Source organism: Tetrahymena thermophila (genome assembly GCF_000189635.1).
Source record: "Tetrahymena thermophila SB210 genomic scaffold scf_8254486, whole genome shotgun sequence".
Taxonomy (NCBI): domain Eukaryota; phylum Ciliophora; class Oligohymenophorea; order Hymenostomatida; family Tetrahymenidae; genus Tetrahymena; species Tetrahymena thermophila.
Window position 1 is genome coordinate 257180 of NW_002476261.1, and position 18620 is coordinate 275799.

The 18620-nt window shown below is 26.1% G+C and overlaps 1 protein-coding gene across 1 annotated transcript; it reads left to right on the forward strand. All coding sequences in view use genetic code 6, as the record gives it.

Annotated features, from left to right (window-relative positions):
• Positions 1 to 2064: 2064 nt before the first annotated feature.
• On the forward strand, positions 2065 to 18211 carry TTHERM_00558310 (cytoplasmic dynein 2 heavy chain 1; the record flags this gene model as incomplete). Its single annotated transcript, XM_001022394.2, has 41 exons — positions 2065 to 2476; positions 2555 to 2729; positions 2836 to 2905; positions 3075 to 3554; positions 3647 to 3967; positions 4029 to 4406; positions 4473 to 4802; positions 4883 to 5020; positions 5075 to 5383; positions 5438 to 5930; positions 6038 to 6291; positions 6353 to 6575; positions 6715 to 7125; positions 7212 to 7320; positions 7398 to 7540; positions 7598 to 7780; positions 7841 to 8029; positions 8116 to 8469; positions 8581 to 8675; positions 8731 to 8992; positions 9051 to 9337; positions 9396 to 9734; positions 9802 to 10030; positions 10130 to 10608; positions 10667 to 10745; positions 10796 to 11398; positions 11490 to 11936; positions 11996 to 12392; positions 12500 to 12613; positions 12946 to 13159; positions 13221 to 13487; positions 13631 to 14632; positions 14729 to 15122; positions 15193 to 15636; positions 15695 to 16188; positions 16245 to 16354; positions 16412 to 16682; positions 16812 to 17411; positions 17469 to 17819; positions 17876 to 18028; positions 18089 to 18211. The coding sequence occupies 41 exons, from the start codon at positions 2065 to 2067 to the stop codon at positions 18209 to 18211; spliced, it is 12726 nt and encodes a 4241-aa protein (XP_001022394.2).
• Between the last annotated feature and the right edge of the window lie 409 nt (positions 18212 to 18620).

Sequence of the window (18620 nt, forward strand, 5' to 3'; positions counted from 1 at the left end):
TTTATTAAAGTTTCTAAAATTAGTTTAAAAATATCTTTTTTGTTAATTTGATTTGGTTAATCTTTTAATTAAATATTAATTATTTCAATTCGCTAGTGAAAAATTAAATTTATAATTAAGAGTACGAAATAATGCAAGTATGTGTTTATCATTTAAACAAACTCGCTTCCAATTTTCAAGAAATTTATTTATCAAATAATACGTCATTTTAATTGACAATTGGAGGATTTTCAAATCAACATTTGTATCTTAACAGTCTAGCAGCCACATATATTCGTGTTTTCAGCCTCAAATAAATTATACCCCTTCCTATCTAATAAATAATCAAAATAATAACATATTTTTGTAAGCCCCTACCAACTTTTCTCAAAAATGAAATTAAAGGGGGACTTAATCTTAAAAGTTTCTTTTATAAAACTTTAATGTATTTAACAATAAAATATCAAAGAATAATCTTTTTAATCAAGTGGCATATTTCTTAGTTTAGAGTTTTAATAATTTATTTTTAACCTTATTTGTTGGATATTTTCATTTCTTTTGTCTTTCAAAATATCTTAAATTATAAAAGAATAAATTATTGTACTTAACAATTGTCAAATGATAATTCTTTTATTATTTGAATTCTTTCTACTCTCAAGAGCAATAACTTTAGTGACTAATCATTCTTGATTTATAAGGCCATTCAGTAATTAGAACATTATTATATATTACTAAAATCTATAAATTATTATATTATAATATGTCATTAAAGAGTTTATATAGCTGACTATCTTTGTGCTAGAATTTTACTCTACGAAAAAACTTTTCGCTTTTAATTTAAAATGAATGAGCAAATATTTCTATAAATTTTCCATTTATTAGGAAGTTCTAGAGAAGGTAAAAAGAACAAATAATTAATTAACTTTTAGAAAGATTATTTTTGATATTGTTGTAAATAAATATCTTTATAGATTGCTTTGTATTTATATTAATAAAAAGAAAAAGCAAGATAATGTATAAATCAAGTAAAAAATTATTTCCAAAATATATTCTTTAAAATTGTCAATTTGAATAATTTTGGATTCATAATACAAAATATGATAAAATCAATTTTTCATATTAACTATATGATTTAAAAATTTCAGACAGACAATTTAAGAATAATAATATTAAAATTTTTCAATAATAAATTAATTAAAGCCTTTTTAATTGACTATTTTGTCATATTAAAAACAATTTAAATTTATATTATAAAGATGAAAAATTTTTTAATTTTATATTATTTTTTGTGTGTTTTTTTTTAAAATGATTTTTTAATGAAAATATGCTAAATATAATTAACATAAAATCAAATATTTTAATAATTAAAAATTAATAAAATTTTTATTTTAATATTTTCTTTTGCTGAAAAATTATAACCCTTATCTTAAAAATAATTAATAAATAAAATAAAAATTTCTTCTAAAAATTGATCACTAAGTAAAAGATGATTAAAAATTAATTTAAAATATTATAGAATTATTATCAATATTTATTAAATTTTTTTAAAGAAAAAATAAAAATTCTACTCAAAATTTTTTAGTAAGTAAGAACATTTTTTAAACAATTAAAATTGAATTTGATAAATGAGACTGAATATTTATAGTTTGATTTTCAAAATAATATAAAAAATATTAATTTATTTATTTATTTAAAATGAAGAAAGTGGGAAATATTCTGGCTTTGTGATAATATAAATAAAATAAATAAATTTGAAATTTATTTTTTAATTTAAAAGATTTATCTTTGTTTAATTTCTTTTTTAAGATTGCTTTTAATTTTCTTTCTACTTATCTATAATAATGATTTCAAACTTTTTTTAGTATTTCAAAAAATAGAAGCAGTAATTAATTAATAATAAAATATAAAAAAGAAACTTATTAAGTAGTTTTTGACATTAAGAGTCAAATAAGGTATTTAAAAGATAGGCTTATTATATAAAAACTAACAAAAGTATTTATAAGCGATTAATAAAAGAACTCTAAATATAGTCAATACATACACATAGATTCATAGATAGATAAATAGGATATATACTTTCAAATTATGGATCAAAGAAAGGAGTATTTGCTTAATTGCATTACAGCTTTGCTCAAATTGAGTGAATTTCCTGAAAAATTGAGCAATTCATCCATTTTAGATAAATTTTTAAATGATTCTGACAAGAACACACTGCCCCTTCTCTACGTTTACGGAAAAGGTTTCAAACTTTATAATTACACTGATAGTTAGCAACCTGAAAGTTTGATTATAACGTTAAGCAAAATTACAAATGAAACAATTACACCATAAAACGTAAACAGAGTAGTTAGTATCTCTTTAATGTCAAGCAATCCAGTAGATTAGCTTTATCTGCAACTATCTAATTTTTATCTTCCAGCTCTTAAAGAAAAGTCAGATCCCAGCATTACCAAGTTATTAGAAGAATTAAAGATGAATTTAAGTGGCTCAACACAAGGTATAAAATTGATCAATTTTTTTAGAATTTTACAAGCTTATTTAGAAGGCTTTAAAAAAACAATTGTCATATTAAAAGGTTTTGGCAATGGAAACTTTGATGACATGGATGAAAATAATGTCAAAGTCATTTTCAAGCCAGTAGATGAATTAGATTTTTGGATTAGAATGCAATCTGCAGCTACATCAAATTAAGTGCAAAGAAGGGCAGCCCAATATAGCGAATAACTCTCTTAAATTGACAAAATTTGGAGGTATTTTTAATTTTTGCAAAGCAATTAATGATGGCAATTTTCTTAGATAATTTCACAAATAATTATAAATTAAGTAAATAAACTTTAAATTGCACTTATAAAATAGAGATATAAACAAAGTTGAATTCAGTGGTATTAAGGAAGCAATAGACTAAACTTTAGCAGTGATGGATAAGGTAATTTTATATATTTAAAATGAGAAACGCTATTTATTGTTTATGATTTTTTAGTTTCTTCAAAGATAAGAATTGATTAGAGTGTTGAAAATTAAAATTAATCAAATTTTAAATATTGAGCTGCTAATTCTTAATTTTCTTTTTAATAATTTTTATTTATATTATTAAGATATGGAGATTAGATCCTAGTTAGCAAGGCTATCCTGAAGTCAGAATGAGAAAGTTTTTTGAGGTCTGCATGAATACTTTAGTTGCACGTTTTTAGCAAGAGTTTAATACACAGGAAATTTGGGACAGTTCTTAAAGCCAAGTTAGATTGAAACTTAATGAAGGACAATTATTTTTGAAACACTTTAATGAAAATATTACATTATACACAACTCAATTGTGGACTTAAGGAAGAAAGTGGACAAGCGGATAAATTGATCTTACACTTTCTAATAATACCATTTAAAGAATAAATGAAATCTTAGAATTAAGAGAACAATATGAAGAATTATTAAAAATGCAATAAATTAGCAACGGTAAGCTTAAAGGAGACTTTGAGTCTGCTTATAGCACTTTCAGATAAATGAATTGTTTAAATGCTTCAGATAATACCAAAGATTAATGGAATACAGCTAAAACAAAATTTAATCAATAGATGGAAGTAATAAATTTTGTTAAATAATTTACTTATTTGTTTTTCAAAAAATATTTAAAACCTTTTTTTAAAAAAATATTTTTATTTGATTTTATTAGGAAATTGATGACGAGGTAGTAAATATATTAAAAAAAGATATTCTTGCTTAAAATGTAAAAGAAAATATGATGTAAATATTTAGAGATATGCAAAGCTGGAATGGCTTGCTCAACCGTCCTAAAATAAAAAAAGACCTTTAAAATGAGAGATCAAATATTCTTTAATCTATTCGTTAAATAGTTGAATAAATATAAAATGAATTCGAAACAAAAAGTGGAGAAAATTTAGATCCAGTTTTAGGCTCTGACGCTATTCCTTCAGGTCATAATTTCTCCAAAATATTAAACTCGATAGTTTGGGGTAAATCCCTAAGTGGAAAAGTAAATAAAATTTTTAAGGAAAAATAAACTTATATTTAAACTAATTTATCTTAATTACTAGCTTAAGAGAATTATGACTATCAGCTAAACATCTTTGGGAGATTTAAGAGAATACGGAGGATTTAAATAGTATTGTGAATAACTATCTTCTTAAATAAATGAATATTAAAATGATTAATTTAACTCTTGGAAATCTGATGCTATAAACTAAATAAGTAAACCTGACAGCAAAGTAAGCTTAGAAATTACTGGTAGAATGATGGATATTAACCTATAAAATGGCTTAGTAGAAGTCAACTACTCTGAAAGGTTGGTCTTGCTCATTAGAGAAGTCAGATAACTCTTTGAGTTGGGTTTCAAAAAAGATATTCCAAAGTAAATTGTTGAAGTTGTAGAAAATGGCAAAAAGTTTTATAAAGAAGCTTTAAATCTAAAGCAAGTAATTTGTTAATTAATTCAGTAAACTTTAACAAATGTGTATTTTTTCTTAATTAAAATTAATTAGATTGCTAATTTTTATAACTCAATGTCAAGTGTGATTCCTCAATGCCTTTAGAAAATGCTTGCTGACAAAGCTATGAAGTTCGAAAACATAATTTTAAATCCTAAAGTTGGAGCTAAAAAGTAATAAGGTGGTTAAAATCAAGGAAACATTACTTGGAACAATGTAGATGAGTTAGAAGATTATATAAAAAAAGTGTAAGAAGCTGCTAATGATATTATGAATGAAAACAGAAGATTAAGAAAACTTCATATGAGTTTAATAGAACAAGTTATTTTCCTTTTTGATGTCGACCTCGTCAAGAATAAACATGTCTGGAAGGAAAAGTTAGAAGTAATAAACTTTTATTAATGTTTATACTATATATTCAAATAATAAATATTAATTTATTTTTATTTTTCTTATTAATTAAGACAATTAAAAAAACAATTGATGTTGGATGCTAAGGAAAAGATCCAAGCATTTGTAATGTATGGAAATACAATTGGGATATTTAATTATATAAAGCTTTGGAACATTAATACTAAAGAGGACTTTAAATGTTAGATTAGGTAAAAAATAAATTTGATTTGTAAATTTTATTAAATTAAACTTAAATTAAATAGAACCTTTAAGAAATGAATGCTGATATTGTTTTGAAGGGAAAAAATATTGAGTTCAGACCTCCTTTTGAAGAATTAAAGGAAAAATATTATAGAGAAATCAGAGCTTTTATTAATTGGCCTGCTAAAAATTTCTAAGGAGTAGGTGGAAGTTCAGAGGTTTATAGTGCTATGCCTAAGAACAATGCCCAATACCTTTCTGTTGTTTATGCAAAAGCTGAAAAACTATTTGAAAAATTGTAGAATCTTCTTGAAAAATTCCGTAACTGGACTGTTATTGGATACTTAGATAGCGATAAAGTTGAAGAAAAAGTACATTTTTAATCATTTTACTTAGTTTTAATATTATTTTTTTTGATTTAATAGCTCTCAGACATTGAAGACTGGGAATATAATATAAAGAATATTAGAACAAAGAGAAAAGAACTTGAAAAACTTTAAGATAGTTATAAAATAGAATGTTTTAATGTAAATCTTACTCCTTTCAAAAACAGCGCTGACGATTTACTATAAAACTTTATCGATAATTTAACTAATTCTCTCAAGAATAGTGTAAAGAGTGATTGTGAAATTTTAGAAGAATTTGTAACAAATAGTTTGGAAAAATTATCAAACAAGCCTAAGACTATGGAAGAAATGAATGCAGCTAAGAGTTCATATTTTGAATTGAAGGGTTAGAAGAAACCCATGCAGCAAAAGCTTAACAATATTCAAGTTAAAAATAAACTCTTAAGAAATCTTGTTGGCTTCGTTTAAAACACTTCTAACATCGAAAAGAGATGGGAAAATTTCGAGCTTGCAATTGGAGATTTCGATAATATATTGTCTGAATAAACTAAAACAATTAAGCAAGAAATTGGTAAAGAGTTTTTTATAAATTAAATCTAGACAAAACATAAAAAGAAATACAAAGCTCACAAATATAAATTAATAATTAAATTAAATTTCTTTTGAATTCTAATTTAGGTAAGAGAAGTGAAGGAGTCAATTAAGAAATTGATAAATTTTATGCTAAGTGGTAAAACTTAAAGCCAAAACAAACAGAAGAATTAGATAAAGAACAAGCAAGAGAATTAGCAGCAAAGATGAAAGAATGGAGAAACGATTGGGGAGAGATCGAAAAGAAAGTCGAAGGCATTTAAAAGGATTGCGACCACTTTGAGATGGATCAGCCTTCTTTTGCAAGCTTATCTCAAGTTAGAAGAGAGTTACAATCTGAAGTGAGCTTATTTAAATTAAGTTTTTTAAATTAAAATATTTTTACATTTTTCATAATAATAGGAGTCTTAATGGAAGGTATTTGATGACTTTAGTTCTGAATTAGAAACCTTTGAAAAGGAGGATTGGCTTGTAGTTAAGGGTAAGCTCTACGACTTCCAAGATTTCACCATGAAGTGGACTGATCTATTAAAGCAACAGACTAAAAGAGATGCAGTTTCATAATACATGATAGATCAAATTGATCGCTTCAAATAAATTTGGACTGGACTTAGACTTTGTATTGGTAAATAATTAGTCAAAATATAAATATCACCTTTAATCAAAATAGCAAATACATACCAATATTTATTTATACTCTAATAAATTATTAAAACTTATATAAATAATAAAGTTAAAAAAAAATTAATTTAATTTAAATATAGGCGAAGCTTTTGAAAGAGAACATTGGAGAAGCTTATTTGGAATCCTTAAATTACCTAAAGATGTTACTCTAGAAACTTTAAAGTTTGGTCATTTATTGGATGCAGATAAAGAAATTCTCTTAAAAATGAATGATTTGAAAGATTTAGCAGCTAGAGCTCAAGGTGAAGTTGCTTTAAGAGAAGCAATTTAAGAGTTAAAGCAGTGGTGCGAAACTTACGATTTTGAATTAACTGAGCATAATTCTAATGGCAGATAAACTCCTCTTATTAAAGAATGGAAAGACTTGCTAACTAAGGTATCAGATAACCAAAGTTTACTTGCTTCTATGAAAGAAAGTAAATTCTATGCTAGATTCCAAGATTAGATTGAAGGGTTTGAGCAAAAGCTTGGTGGTGTGGATGAATATTTAGGTAAATTTATTTTGTTTATTAATATATAATTTTAAATCAAATAAATAAATAATTTTATTAAAAAAAAATTAATTCAATTAAAATAGGAAAATTGCAAGTTATTTAAAGAAAATGGGTTTATCTAGAACCTATTTTCGGAAGAGGCGCTCTTCCTGCAGAATAAGGTAGATTTAAGCGTCTTGATGACGATTTTAGGTAATTAAAAAGTTTAATTTAATTTTTGAGGATATTAAGTTACTTACTTACTTAAAATTTTAAATTATTATAAATAGATCAATTATGCTTGGTATTGAAAGAGATCCTAAAGTTGTTTCTCTTTGCATGGTGGCAGGTATTAAAGATACTTTGGAAACAATTTTAGATTAACTTGAAAGATGCTAAAAGGCCTTAAATGATTTCTTAGAAGAAAAGAGAAGTAAAAAAATTAATTGATTTTGTAAATTGTTTAATAAAATATTTATTTTTAATATAGGCAAATTCCCTAGATTTTATTTCTTGGGTGATGACGATTTGTTAGAAATTCTTGGTTAAAGTTAAAATGCTTAAGTTATCTAAATGCATCTAAAGAAATTGTTTGCAGGAATCAATAAAGTTGAGTTTAACAAAGATTGCTCTCAGATTCTTGCTATGATATCATCTTAAAAAGAAACTGTTTGTAAATGAATTTTTATTTTGTTTTACAAAGATTAATTTATCAATTTAAAATAAAATTTAGAATTGAATGAGAAAGTTTAAGTGGAAGAGTAGGTAGAAAATTGGTTGAACTCTTTAAGTAGAAATATGGTTAAGACTTTACAAAAGCTATTAGTTGAATGCCTTACTGAGAATTCTCTTGAGGCTGATAAATACCCAAGTTAAATTTTATGTATTAGTGAGGAAATCAAATTTACTGAAAAAGCAGTTGGTAATTAATTAATTAATTAATTACTTAATTAATTTATATTTTATCATCTTAATCTGTAAATTTTAAATTTATTTCTTTTAATTTAGGTGCAATAAGAAATGGAAAATTATCAAATTACAAAGCAGATTTATCTAGAATGTTAGAATAGTTTACTAAACTTGTTGGCGGTGCACCATTATTGATTTAGTTAAAATTAAAAGCTTTGATCCTAGATTTGATTCACCACATTGAAGTTATTGATGTCTTAATAGACAATAATGTATAGGATGTTTAAGATTGGTTCTGGTATAAATAATTGAAATACGAAATGAATTAAAAGAAAAATGGAGAAATTATTATGTGTAGAGCTAGATTTGATTATACTTATGAATATTAAGGTAATGCACCTAAGCTTGTGCACACTCCCTTGACAGATAAATGTTATCTTACACTGACTTAAGGTTATTTATTAAATATTTATCTTAAATTTCATTTATATTATCAGATTAATTTTATTGATTTATTTATTATCTCTCTCTTATATTAAATTTGTTAATCATTTTACTAAATAGGTATGGATATGGGTTATGGTGGTAATCCTTATGGTCCTGCTGGTACAGGAAAAACAGAGTCAGTCAAGGCACTAGGTTAAGCATTTGGTAGATAGGTAACAATATATATTGAATTGATAAAGTTTTTAAATTCATTTTAATTAAAAACAGGTTTTGGTATTTAATTGTGATGAGGGATTGGATTTCAAGAGTATGGGTAGAATTTTTATTGGTTTAGTTAAATGTGGTGCTTGGGGTTGCTTTGATGAGTTCAATCGTCTTTTAGAAGAATAATTATCAGCTATCTCTCAGTAAATTTAAGTCATTTAATGGGCTATCAAAGAAGGGGAATAAACCATGCAATTGATGGGATAAACTATTGAAGTTAATAAAAATTCTGGTATTTTTGTCACTCTTAACCCTGCAGGAAAAGGTAATTAAATAAATAATATATCTTAAACTAACTTAAATATTAATAATAAAAAAAATAGGATATGGTGGTAGAAGTAAATTGCCAGATAACTTAAAGTAGTTATTCAGACCAGTAGCTATGAGTGTACCTGATAATGAGCTGATTGCTGAAACTCTTCTCTACTCTGAAGGCTTTAAATATGCAAAGGAACTGTCTTAAAAAGTTATTTCAATATTTACTCTCAGTAGATAGCTGCTTTCTCCTCAATAACATTATGATTGGGGTCTTAGAGCTCTTAAAACTATTCTCACTGTAGCTGGTTAACTTATTTAAGCAGAGAGATAAAAAACACCAAATATTTCTAGAGTATTACAATAATTTATAGTTAATTTTTTTTCAATTAAATTTTAATTATAAAAATTAGGAATAAGAAGCTGAATTATTAATTAAAGCTATTAGAATTAATACAATGTCCAAGCTGACATTTTCAGATACTCGTAAGTTCGTTGCTTTGGTTTAAGATGTTTTCCCAGGGATTAAATCAGAAGATATCGTTTATGCTGAACTCACAAAAGCAGTTGAAGAAGTACTAGCTGAAATGAAATTGGATGTCATTGAGACCTAAATTTCTAAAATATTACAATTTTATGAGGCTTGTAAGTAGAGAATGGGTGTTGTCCTAGTCGGCCCCTCTGGTTGTGGTAAAACAACTATTTGGAAAACTCTTAAAAAAGCCTATGAAAAAATGGGAACTTAAGTTAAAGTAAGAACTTATTTTTTTTTAAATTTATGATTTAAACTTAGGATTTTTCATTGCAAAATATAAATAGGCATATGTTATGAATCCTAAGAGTATGCCAAGGAGCTAACTTTTAGGTCTTATGAATAATGACACAAGAGAATTCACTGAAGGTGTTTTAACTAGCAGTGCAAGAGAAGTCATTAAAGAATCAAGTGATGTCATTAGTTGGATTATTTGTGATGGTGATATTGACCCTGAATGGATTGAATCACTTAACTCTGTCCTCGATGACAATCATTTACTCACACTACCTACTGGTAATTAATTACTTAAAATTTTATTTAATTTAATAAATAAATTTATTATCTGCTATGTATGTATTTAATTAAATATTATATTTCATATAATTCTAATAGGTGAGCGTATTAGCTTCTAAGATAATGTCAATTTTATTTTTGAAACAAATGATTTACAATACGCATCTCCAGCTACTGTTTCTAGAATGGGTATGATTTTCTTAAACTAGGAAGATATTAGCATTAAATCAGTAGTCAATAAATGGGTAAAGAGATAGAAAGAAGAATTATAAGCTAAGTTAGAAAATCTTTTAGAAGAATATTTCTATAAGATTCTTTAGTTTGTTCAACAATTTGAAGAAGAGTAAGTAGTTTAGACAACTAGAATTGGTTTAGTTATGAATGTCCTTTCTTAGCTTACTTCTATCCAAAGCAAGAGTGAATTTGTTACTTAAATGTTAAGAGGTTTTTGCAGTAATTTCTCCTTACAGATTAGAGTAAAAATTGCAAATGAAATATTTTCTTTGTCTGGAGATAAACCTCCTTGTGATCTTAATAATTCACCATTAGATTTTGTTTGCATTAACGGATCTCTAAGAGTACTTTATTTTACTTTTAAAAAAATTTAAATAAATTCATTTTTGATTTAACGTAAAGCCACTTTCTATCCTTTCTTAAGACATCAATCTGAATGACTTTGCTGATAGTGAAGAACCACCAATCATATAAACAATTGGTAAGGAAATTTGAGTCATTAGTTAAGATATTAATCACTTTTTTATATAGGTCTTCAAAGAGATTTTGAAGTTTTAAAGCCATGGATTTTAAATTGTGAACCTTTTATTGTTTGTGGTCCTGAAGGAAGTGGAAAGAGTTTGTTGATTAGGGCAGCTTTTAATGAGCTTAGAAAATAATAAAAAATTTAAGTTGCTACAATCTATTGTAACGCTTAAACTACTGCAGCATAAATAATTCAAAAGCTTAATCAAATTTGTATGAAGGGTACTTTTTCTCAAGGAAGAATTCTTAAGCCAAAGGATGCCAGTAGATTAGTTTTATACCTCAAAGATATTAACTTACCCAAACCAGATAAATATCAAACTATATAACTCATAGCTTTCTTGCAATAAATTATTACTCACAAAGGTTATTATGATGAATAATTAGAGTTTGTTTACCTTGACGAAAAAATTTAGATTGTTGCTTCTATGGCACCTTCTTCAACTATAGGTAGACATGAAATTTCTACTAGATTTACTGCTAACGCTCGTATACATTACATATAATATCCTTCAAAAGAAGAATTAATGCACACATACACTGAATATTCAAAGGCTATTTTCCAAAGCGAAAAAGTTCGCATTGAAAAAAATTAGGCAGCATAAATTGGTAAATTTTTTTAAGCAATTTCAATCAAATTTTTCATTAAAAATTCAAAAAAATTTTTTTAAATTAAATTTTTTTATTATATTTTGAATAGCTAAAAAATTCAGTTTAGTTTTAATTGATTTCTACACAAATTTCGCAAGTAAATTTAACGTTGATGAGCACAGACACTACAGCTTTACCCCTAGAAATTTAACTTAAATAGTTTTTGGTATGTTGAGATATGAAATCGGTTAGAGCAATCCAGATTCTATAGGTGAAGCCTTATATAATGAAATATCAAAGAGATTCAGAGATAGATTAGTAAACTTTGAATAATAAAATAAATTCGATGCTTTCGTTGGCTCTTTACTTCGCTCACATTTATCATATTAGGTTACTCCTAACATTTTCTTTAGCTCTGTTGGAGGGTAAAAGCAATTAACTAGATTAGAGAAAAAAGATTATATTGTTGCAATCAATTAAGGTTTGCTCATGTATGAAAGAGAATTTAAAGAGATGAAACTTCACTTATTAGATGAAGTCCTATCTCTTTTATCAAGTAATTAAACAAAAACAACTTTTATTTGAAATAAATTATATAAAATAAAATTTTAACAGGTCTTGATAGATGCTTAAGCTAAAGTGGCAGTGTTTTACTCGCTGGTAGAAGTGGTATAGGAAGAAAAAGTTGTATTAGTCTTATGGCTACTATGCTAAGAATGGAAATAGTCAGTCCTAGCACAAGCAGAGATTATAGCACAAGAGAGTTTAAAAAAGAACTTAAGATTTTCTTAGAAAAAGCAGCAGCTTAAAATAAATAAGTAATTTTATATATTGAAGATCATCATTTAGTAAAATCTGAGTTTTTGGAATTACTCAACTCATTGATTTCAAGTGGTGAAATTCCAGGTCTCTTTACTTAAGATGAAGTGGATCATTCCTTCTAAAATGCTGACGAAGTCCGTAGAGAAAACTATGGAAGATCTTTATATGATATTTTCTGTATGAGAGTTAGGTAATTAATTCATTTAAATAAACAATAAATAAATTAACAAAATCATTAATAATTTTATTAATCTTTCACAAGCTTATTTTAATAACTCTCAATTTAATTTTAATTAGATAAAATCTAAGAGTTGTTTTAAGCATGGATCATTCCGAGGAGACATTTGCAGCTAATTGTGCTTCTAATCCAGCATTCTTTACTAAATGTACAGTCATATGGTTAAATAACTGGTAAAAAATTTTTTAATTTTTATCAATTAAATATAATTTATCAGCATTTTTGATAGAATCATCATAAATAGCCAAATTATTCATGATTTTTCTATTAAATTTTTTTGGAATTTTAAAAATTTAAAGATAAATATCAAAATATGATTTTCTCTATTCATTTTTCACTTTTGGCTAGATTATATTGTCACTATTTAAAATCTAATAATATTTAATGCTTATTGATCATCTTAAGAAAATATTATAACTTTTAATTAAACTTAATTTTTAGATTCATACTTAATCATTATCATTAAATTTATTTAAATAAATGTTAAAATAACTAACTAAATTAGGAGCAAAGAATCTATGTCAGTGATTATGAAAGAAGAATTAAAAGAAATGCTTGAAAATTTCCCTGCAAAAGAAAAAGAAGATATTGCCAGTTACTTTATCAATATACACAAGTATGGTTTAGATAACTCTCGTGCTTCGCCATCTCATTTATTTGCTTTGGCTCATACTTATTCTAAAATTTATCAAAAGAAAGTTAATTCAAGAGGCAGCTAGGTAATTTTTCAAATAATTTGAAATAATCATTTATCTTATTATATTATTATTTAATATATAGAGCTCTCACTTGAAGAAGGGTTTAGGTAAACTTTAAGAAGCAAAAGAATTGGTAGATGTCTTATAAAAGCAAGCTTAAGTCAAAAAGTAAGAGTTAGCTGTAAAGCAAAAAGAAGCAGACAACGCCTTGGTATTAATTAGTAAAGCTATGTAAAATGCTGCAGAAAGAAAGGCTGAGTGTGAAAAAATTTAAGAATATTTACAAAGTGAAGAAGGAAAGATACAAGATTAAAGGATGGAAGTCCAAAGATAGCTCCAAGAAGTCGAAGTAATTTATCAAAATAAATCTTTTTTTTGATTTTACTCTAGCAAATCAGAAAATTTTGATTTAAATTTTATTTTTTTGCTAAGTTTCACTTTATTTAAAAAAAATAATGGTTTTAAAATAATATTTTTTAACCTTAAAAAAAGCCTTTAATTCAATCTGCCAAAAAATCTGTAGACAATATTAGCAAAAGTGATTTAGATTTCTTAAGAAATTTGATGATGCCTCCTCCTGTTATTCACAATATCATGAAAGGTGTCTTAAGGGTCTTCAATATTTCAGATGTTGAGAAATGGTAAACTGTTAGATAGTTTTTAAGTAATAGGTAGGTATTAGAATAAATTATTAACTTTGATCCTGATATTATTACTCCATAAGTTAGAAGAGGTGTTTAGGCCCAAATTATGGAAAGTGAATCATCTTTCAGAAAAGAAGTTTCTTATAATGCTTCAAAAGCTGCTGGTCCTATGGCTGATTGGACTATTGCAGTACTTAAGTATAGTGAAGTAAATGAAAAAGTTATTCCTCTTAAAAATAATCTTAAAGCAATTGATTCAAAGCTGAATGCTAGTAGACAAAAACTTTAAGAAAATGAAAATGAGCTTCAAAAATTAGAAGGAAAGGTAGAATAATTGAAGTAAGACTTTGCTTCAAAGACTTCTTCAGCAGAAATATTGAAAAACGAACTAAAGAAATAAGAAGAAACATTAGCTGTGGCCTCTTAACTTCTTGATAAATTAGGTGATGAAAAGGTTCGTTGGGAAGCTCAAGCTTAATCTATTGAAAAAGAATTCAAAAGTTTCCCAGTAGAGAGTTTACTTGCTGCTGGTTTTACAATCTATTTAAGTGAAAATGATGAAAATTAAAGAGAAAAGGCAATATAAGAATGGAAATAAATGACCAAATCTCAGACTTTTAATTACTTGAAATTCCTAAGTAGCGAAGGTTAAATGCTTAAGTGGAAGAGTGAGGGTTTACCTGGTGACTCTCTCAGTTTAGAAAACAGTGTTATGATCTTCCATTCTAGTAAGACTCCTTTGTTGATTGATCCTAATACTTAAGCTACTGAGTGGCTCAAGAAAAATTTAGGAACTATCGAAGTCTTAAATCAACAAGACCCTAAATTCTCTAATCAACTCGAATTATCAGTATTTACATTTTAAATTTGCAATTCCCTTTAATTAACTTAACTTAAATTCATTTTTTTAAATGCTTATTAACTAAAATTACTTAATTGAATAAAGGTTCTTTTCGGAAAAACTTTACTGATTTAAGAATTAGATAAAATAGAACCTATTTTAGTACCTATTTTGAGAAAAGATTTAGTCCACTAAGGTCCTAGATGGGTTGTTATGATTGGCGATAAATATGTTAACTATAATGAGAATTTCAAGCTTTATTTATGTACAAGAAATAGCGGTATTGAAATAAATGCAAATACAAGTGCTTTGGTAAGTATAATAAACTACACAGTCACCAAGAGTGGTTTGGAAGGTAAACTGTTGAGTATAATTATTAACCACGAATAGCCAGATCTAGAAAAAAGAAAATAAGAGCTCTTAGAGAATGAAGAAAAACTCAAAATACAACTAGAAGAGTTAGAAAAGACACTTTTAGAAGAATTGGCAAGTTCAACAGGTATTTTTTTATAAATTAATTAAATCGTTTTAGCTAAATTTTATTAATTTGTTTTTTTATTAATTTTTAGGTAACATCCTTGAAAATTCTGTGCTTATTGAGAGTTTAAATCAAACTAAGTAAAAGAGTTAGACTATTGAAGTTAGTTTAAAGGAAAGTACAAAATTATAAGAAAACCTAGATCAATAAAGAGAAGTCTATAGAAATCTTGCAGTCAAGGGTGCTTAACTTTTCATAAGTATAGGTGACTTAAAGAAAATCAATAATATGTACAGGTTCTCTTTGAATTACTTCATAAAGCTTTTCAAAATTTGCCTAAATGTTAAAGAATAATTCCCCAATATGCAAGCTAAACTCCAATTCTGTGCAGTCAATCTAAATAGAATTATCTTTAATAATGTTGCAAGCTCGCTATTTAAACACGATAGACTTATGTTTGGTCTTCATATTGTTCACGACATATATCCTGAGTATTTCTAACAAAGCGAATGGGATTTCTTGTTAGGAAACACTGGTAAAATTAATTTTATTTAAGAAAATAATATATATTTATTATTAAATTTATAAATCAGCTCTAGCAATTGAAAGCAACTTGTAATTACCTAAATGGGCTAACCCTGACTGCAAAGATCAATATGCAGTATTTGTCAATAGTTTTGGAAAACTTTGCAACAATATTAACTTCAATGATAGAGAGTGGGAATAATGGAGCAAGGAATTGCAATGTGAAAGAGTTTTCCCCTAAGCCTATGCAAGCAAATTAACTCAATTTTAGAAAGTATTGTTTGTTCAAGTTTTCAGACCTGAAAGATTGCAATCTGCTTTGAATGATTTTGTATGCTAGTCATTGCAAATATCTTCAATTAGTGGAAATCCATTCTCTTTTAATTCCATCTATTAATAGGAGACATCCACCTAAACTCCTGCCTTGTTTGTTGTTTCTCCCGGTTCTGATCCTTCTGCAGAATTAGAAGAATATGCTGAGTAATAAATTGGCAGAGAAAACTTCTAAGAAATGTCCATGGGTGGTAACCAAAATGACGTAGCTCTAGAAAAACTAAGAGAAGTAAAAAAAATCTTACATTCAATGCTAGTATTAAAAAAATTTATTAAATAAAAAAGGCTGCAAACAAAGGATATTGGCTTTGTCTTAAAAACTTACATTTAGTCACAGCATGGCTTCCAATTTTAGAAAAAGAATTAAAAACTCTAACACCTCACTAGAATTTCAGGTAAATAAAAAAAATTCCAAGGTTTTTCATAATCATCAATTAATTTTATTTAAAAAGATTATGGCTTACAACTGAAGCTCATATTAAATTCCCAGCTATCTTACTAGAAACCTGCTACAAGGTATCTTATGAATCTCCACCTGGTCTTAAAAAGAACGTTGAAAGAATCTACAGCAGTTGGAGTCCCTAATACATTGCCAAGGGTTCTGCTTAGAGAGCTTAATTGTTATTCCTTTTAGCTTGGTTCCATGCTATTTTACAAGAAAGAAGAACCTATATTCCTTAAGGTTGGTCTAAGTTCTATGAGTTTTCATATGGTGATTTGAGAGTAATTGTTTTAAATTTTTTATTAATTTTTAAATATTTTCTAGCTCCACTTAGATTTGAATTTAAAAGCTCCAAGATTAATTGTTTTTAATTTTATGGTTTCTAATAATTTGTTTTTATGTATATATAGGCTGGTACTTAAATTATTGAAGGACTTGTTTAGGACACCTAATAGAAAGGAATAAGTTGGGAAACTCTTTATGGGTTATTTGAAAATGCAATTTATGGAGGTAGAATTGATGAGGCTTTTGATATGAGAGTATTGAGATCCTACATCGAATTGTATTTCAATAATAATATTCTTAAAGGTTCTGCTAGAATACCTACTGGTGATACTCTCCCACAAAGTACTAATTTGCCTGATTACTTGGCAATAGTTAAGAAGATGAGTGAAACTGATACTCCCTCTATTTTTGGTTTACCTCTAAATATTGATAAGGCAGTTTAAAGATATAATACTTAACAGGTTATTTCTAATCTTAAGATTATCATGCAAGCAAGTGCTGAGGATCTTAAATTTGATAAGGAAAAATGGTAGAAATAACTTGGAACAATTATAAATCTTTGGAAAAATCTTTATAAGCAGTTCCGTGAAGGAAGTGGTTTACCTTAAATTAAACCTTAAAATCTAACTTCAACAGACCCTATAGAATCATTTGTTTACCTAGAAGCTTCATCAGCATACTAAATGCTTGAAAAAATTGAAAGCTCAATTGAGGGTTTGAATAAAGTAAATTAAAAATTTATTTTATCTTAAAGATTTTATTAAAATTTTTTAAATTCATAGGTTTTGTTTGGAAATGGTTTATTAACTAGCGAAATACAAGCAACAGGTATGGAACTCATGCTTGGTAATGTTCCTGAAAAATGGAGTAAAGTTTGGGAAGGACCTGATAACGCTAATAGCTGGCTTAAGGGATTCTGCTCAAGAGTTTATCAACTTAAGAAATGGGTAGAAACCTTAAGAAACGGTAGTCTTCTTGACAGTCCACTCAATTTATCTGACCTTTTCCACCCCGAAATTTTCTTAAACGCTTTAAGATAGAAAACAGCAAGAAAAATAAGCAAACCCCTTAATGACCTTAAAATAGTTACATCATTCGATTAATCAAAAATCAGCACTGCCATTACCATAAAAGTATATTTAAAGATAAAGTGATAAATAGATTATTAAATACTCTTTTTTAAAATTAGATAAAAAATCTTTTACTTTAAGGTTGCTAGATTAACTAAGGACATCTTATTGATGGAGCCTAAGATCTTCCTGAATTCGTTTAACTACCTGAATTATATATTGGATTTATCCCTAAAGATGAATAAGATCCTTACCCCTCTAATACTTTAGGAGTAATACAAATATTTTTTTAAATAATTTTAGTATTTACGTTTTTTTATCATAAATAATAGGAATTCCCAATATTCTCAAGTAGCCAAAGAGAAAAACTTGTAGCAAAAATAAAAATACCAGTACAAGGAAGTCTAAACGATAGAATAATTGCTGGTGTTGCATTTGTTTTATAAAATAATTGAAAAATAAATTCAATAAAAGTACAATAAGAAAAAAATTAATAACTAAATAATTAAAATATTTACAAAAATAATAAATAAATAAATCATATTTATAATATATAAAAATAAATTTATATCTTTCATTTTATTTTGTGAAAAATAACTAAAAATTATTACTAAATATTATTTATTTCTTAATAATATCATGAGATATGAATTGCATTTCACTCTATTCATAATTAATTAAATATAATATTACAATTATATTTGATGTTTTTTAAATTTAAAGAAGATATCATAATTTTAGTTAAGTTTTTCCCTCCATTTTTGAACTTTAAAATAATTTATTTTTTTTATTAAAGAATTAAAACTAAAAGAAAAATTTTTATTAATAATGGTCTAAAACTAAAAAATTACTCTATTTAGTTTA